Source organism: Otolemur garnettii, unplaced genomic scaffold (genome assembly GCF_000181295.1).
Source record: "Otolemur garnettii isolate 467f Iridium unplaced genomic scaffold, OtoGar3 scaffold00014, whole genome shotgun sequence".
NCBI classification, from domain to species: Eukaryota; Metazoa; Chordata; class Mammalia; order Primates; family Galagidae; genus Otolemur; species Otolemur garnettii.
In genome coordinates, this window is record NW_003852409.1 from 1423329 (window position 1) to 1427867 (window position 4539).

Genomic DNA, 4539 nt, shown 5'->3' on the forward strand with positions numbered 1-4539 from the left:
AAGTGACAATTGGGGATGGCTTTACAGAGGTGGTTATGTTTAGTACAAGTCTCAACTCTCAATGGATGAGCATGTGTTCCATAGGCTAAGAAGGGATAATGCAAACCAGACAGAAGGAACGGCATGAGCTAAGTAAAATAGCAGGAAATTTGAGTTTAGTTGTTTGGGTATGGCTCAAATGTGGCCCAATGAAGGATATAACTATAGGGCGCTGCCTATAGCTCAGTGGGTAGGGTGCCGGCCACATACACCTGGACTGGTGGGTTCGAACCCAGCCTGGGCCAGCTAAACCAACAATGACAAATGCAACCCCCCACCTCCGCCCCCCAAAATAGCCAGGTGTTGTGGTGGACGCCTGTAGTCCCAGCTACTTGGGAGGCTGAGGCAAGAGAATTGCTGAAGCCAAGAGTTTGAGGTTGCTGTGAGCTATAAAGCCACGACACCCTACCAAGGGCAACATAATGAGACTCTGTCTCAGTAAAAAAAAAAAAAGAAAACCCAAAGTAACAAGATTACTCCTCTTGCCAGCTCCAAGGATAGAGGGCTGATAACTGACATTATCAGCCTACTACTACTACTCGACCTTCCTCTTCCCTCTATAAGCCTATGGTTGACTTCCTTGTCTGGTGGATATACACATAAAAGGTAACAAAGGAAACATCCTTCTAAAGCTCCCATCATTACCTGCACATTTGGTCTGTTTCTTTTAGTTGCACCTTCAAATGCCAAGTAAGACAAAGAAGCTGGCTCACTTCCTCCAACGTCAACTTTAAATATATCTCCAGATTTAGCTGTCACTATGCCAATCACATGGTCTCCTTTCACAGGAACATACTACCAAAAAAAGAAAGAAAAGTCAGTATGAGAACAGTCATAAATGACCAGATACCATTAGAACATATCTTCAGCAAAGAAGATATCTTTACAGTCATTAAAGAGATGTATTTTGAAATCCAAGGATACAAATTAATAAAAACCTTGTAAGAAACCTGATCATATGCCATTTTTGGTAAAAGACCATCACACCATAAACTCTTGGGATCATAGCTTCTAATAGTCTGTTAGTTTGAGCCAGGATCCCATACCTCTTCAGAATCCTCAGCTGTAAGTCCCTACCTTCGGTCCAGTGGCACAGATCCTTACAATCAGGGTAGCCCATTACACTGTCAGACAAATTTTCCTATATGAAAGTTCTTACTTGTTCTAACAGAACGGACTCCCTATGATATCCACGCAGTGAGCCCGTTCTGTCTTGACAGTTTACAGCGCAAACCTCCTGCTCCCCGACTTTTGGAATTCTGAATACAGTAACCACGACTCAGTCTCCAGACGCTTTTCTCCCACGGCTGCCTTTTTCAGGCTATGTATCTATTGTTCATTGTTCCTCTAAAGGAGAGCCAGAGGTGGACACGAGACAGTAGTGGCTCCAGGCTAGCCTCCACAAAACTCCAGGGCCCCATCTACTCTCACTGCTGCAGAGTCCCAGCTCACCCGTTTCTGCTGCGAATCCACCCAGTAAACGCCACCGCCACCGCCGCTGCCGCTGCTGGGCTCCTTGTGACGGAGGCGGCCGCACTTGGTGACCAGCAGACGGTCCCCAGAACGCCGCAAGCCGGGGCCGCACACTACGCGTACCCGTGAGCGTGTTCCAGCATTCAAGCGCAACGGCCGCTCCCCTCCACCACCAGGGCCTTCTACGTCCTCCTGCTCCGGGAGAAGAAGTTCCTCACCCGGGAGCACTACTTGATTCAGCACTGTGGGCGCCGCCCGCGCCCTGCCGCCAGTGAGAGAGTCGGCCGCAACCGACACTGCTTCAGCCATCGCGGGCACCACCGTATACCCTTTTGGGTATCTGGCTTCCGCTTCCGCTTCCGGCTCCGCGTCCAATCACCAATCACCAAAGCCCTCCTAGGGCTTTCCGTTTCCGGCAGTAGCAGTCGGCTACACTTGGACCTAACTTTGAGAAACCCAATCGCGGTTATCCCGGAGGTTACCGCTAAAAGTGGTTGTGATGTCTCTGACCCGCCATTTACCTTGTAGTCTGTCCGCAGGTGGGCATGAGAAGAGCGCAGCTGGAGTCCATCGAGGAGCCCCCACTTCCGGTGTTGTGGGTCCTATCGCACTGTGGGGTTCCAAGACACATCCATGTCGGGTTCCGTGGGATCCCTGAGCAGAGGAGCTTAGAAAATTGAACGTTAGTTCTACCCTTCCAACTCCGCCCTCGGTAGAGTGGCTGACCTTTTGACAGGAAAAGGACTTTTCCCTCAAAATGTTTTTGGTTGATAGAGAAGATATGCAATTTATTTTTTAAAGACAGAGTTTCACGTTGTCGCCCTATAGAATGCCGTGGTGTCGCTGCGCAGAGCAACCTCAGACTCCTGGGTTTAAGGGATTCTCTGGCCTCAGACTCCCCTGTAGCTGGGCCTACAGGCGCCCGCCACAATGCCCGGCTATTTCTTTTTCTTTCTTTCTTTCTTTTTTTTTTTTTTTTTAGAGGTGGGGTCTCGCTCTTGTTCAGGGTGGTCTCTAACCCGTGAGCTCAGGCAATCCACCTGCCTTGGCCTCTCAAGTGCAGGGATTACAGGCGTGAGCCACCATGCCTGGCCTTAGAAGATACCTATTTATTTTTGGAAAACAGGAGAAGGAAAAAAACAATGTATTAGTCTTGCCTGTTTATTTCTCTTGCTATACTGTCTACATAGACCAAATTCTGGCACAAAATAGGTATTATCAGACGAAAGGACAAATTTAACACTTTAGTGTATATTTCTCCCTAGACTTTCCCCCATGCAAATAAGCAGATATCGTAAACACATTTGTAATCCTAGCACTTTGGGAGGCCGAGGCCGGCGGATGGCCCTGAGCTCACAGTTTTGAGACCAGCTTGAGCCAGAGCAAGACCTCCCTCTCTAAAAATAGCCGGGCGTTGTGAGGGGCGCCTGTAGTCCCTGCTATTTGGGAGGCTGAGGCAAGAGAATCGCTTGAGCCCAAGAGTTTGAGGTTGCTGTGAGCTGTGACGCTACAGCACTTTACCGAGGGCGACAAAGTGAGACTCTGTCTCAAAAACACATTTTCATGTACTTGAGCTATCCCTACATAGCCTGTAGAAATCAATAAATTAAATTCCTACTGCCACTTTCCCTGGACCACACTTAGTTGCCCACTGAAAAACTTCAGGTCTTCTAGTCCTTTAAATGTGGGGGTTGTTATTTGAAACCACCGTTTTCTCTATCAGCTAAAATCTTCAACCAGTGATCAGATTTCTCAGCAGTGATGAGAGGTCCTGGGGTCTTGGAGGACGTGACTCTGTCTAATGGCCTTTAGCTGTTCTCCATTTTTTTTTGCCCATCTCTTTGCTGCACCTGCTCCCAAAGTGAATTTTTAGATTTTTAAAGGATATTTAACACATACCAACTCTAAAGACCCTCCAAATTTATCAAGGGCGCTGGCGAGCCGTTTTTCCCTGTGTATAATAAAAGGGCAAATGAAACAAAACTTCTGTTGTAAAAAACAAAACAAAACAAACAAAAAAATCCTTCTGTTGTTTTGCTTGTTGAAAGAACCGTTATTGGTTAGTTTCCCTGACAGAAGTGGGACCTCATGGGGCAGGGATGGTGTAAATTGTGTGTTTCTCTCTTCCCCTCCTCCAGACGTATTTGGTGACCAACCCTACCTCAATCATGGCTAGCCCTCAATGACGTCAGGTCTGGGCCAGGCAGAGAAGTTCCCTGAACTGTCCTCAAGGACTGCCCGTCGGTGGTGCAGTTTCTGGGGGAGACTTGACCCAGATATAGCAGGGGAGCCCTATGATAACCACTTCCTTGGTGCCGTAAGTACAGAGAGATCTAGTTCTCGTCCAACAAGTGACACAGCTGCAGCAATTAGGAAAAGTCTCCAGCGCCCGGCAACTCCCGGCCGGGCGGGGTGGGGCGGGGCGAGGAGTCCACCCCTACCGGTAGCGCCCGCCCCGCACGCCCCGAGCGCGGGAAAAGCGGCGTCCAGCCATGCCGCGCGCTGCCATGTCGGTGCTTGGCGGCCTCGGCGTCCTGCGGCCGCTGGTGAGTGAGCGAGAGCGCGAGCCTGGGCTTGCGGAAGTCCGCTCGGGTGTGGAGGGAACCCAAGGCCACGTGGAGGCCAGCTCCGCGTCCCGGGGTGTCGTGGTTTGCGGTTTTCGACAAAGCTGCTGGCTTTTCTGGTTCTAAAAGTGGCTGCGGCGGTGGGGGAATGCCGAGGCCAGAAGCCAGTGCAGGCGGGTGTGCGCTTCGCCCCCGGGCCGGCACGTGGGTTCCCTACTGATCCGCCCGGGTGCAGGAGGCCCCTTATCTTTTGGGAGTGTCCCGATTTGGAGTCAATGCAGTGCAGGCCACTCTGCCTTCGATTGCCTCATGCCTGGAACCTCCCCGTTTTTCTGAGTATTTCCCTCAGGGAAATTGCGAACTTAGCCTTCCTAAAGTTTGGAACAGCTTTAGAAATTTTTGCTAGTTAGGGCTGCGCCTGTGACTCAGTGAGTAGGGCGCCAGCCCCATATACCGAGGGTGG

At 50.3% G+C, this 4539-nt stretch overlaps 1 protein-coding gene across 2 annotated transcripts in view; it reads right to left on the reverse strand.

Moving 5' to 3' along the window:
• Nucleotides 1-1863, reverse strand: part of EXOSC3 (exosome component 3) — a 7228-nt gene extending 5365 nt beyond the window's left edge. For both annotated transcript variants that reach the window (XR_002772166.1, XM_003785148.3), the window contains exons 1-2: nt 1492-1863; nt 685-834 (exon numbers count right to left, since the gene is read on the reverse strand). Coding sequence is in view for 1 of the 2 variants with exons in the window: in XM_003785148.3 (XP_003785196.1) it covers nt 685-834; nt 1492-1821 (480 nt within the window). In the remaining variant the exon portion in view is untranslated. The remainder of the gene's footprint in view (nt 1-684; nt 835-1491) is intronic.
• Between the last annotated feature and the right edge of the window lie 2676 nt (nt 1864-4539).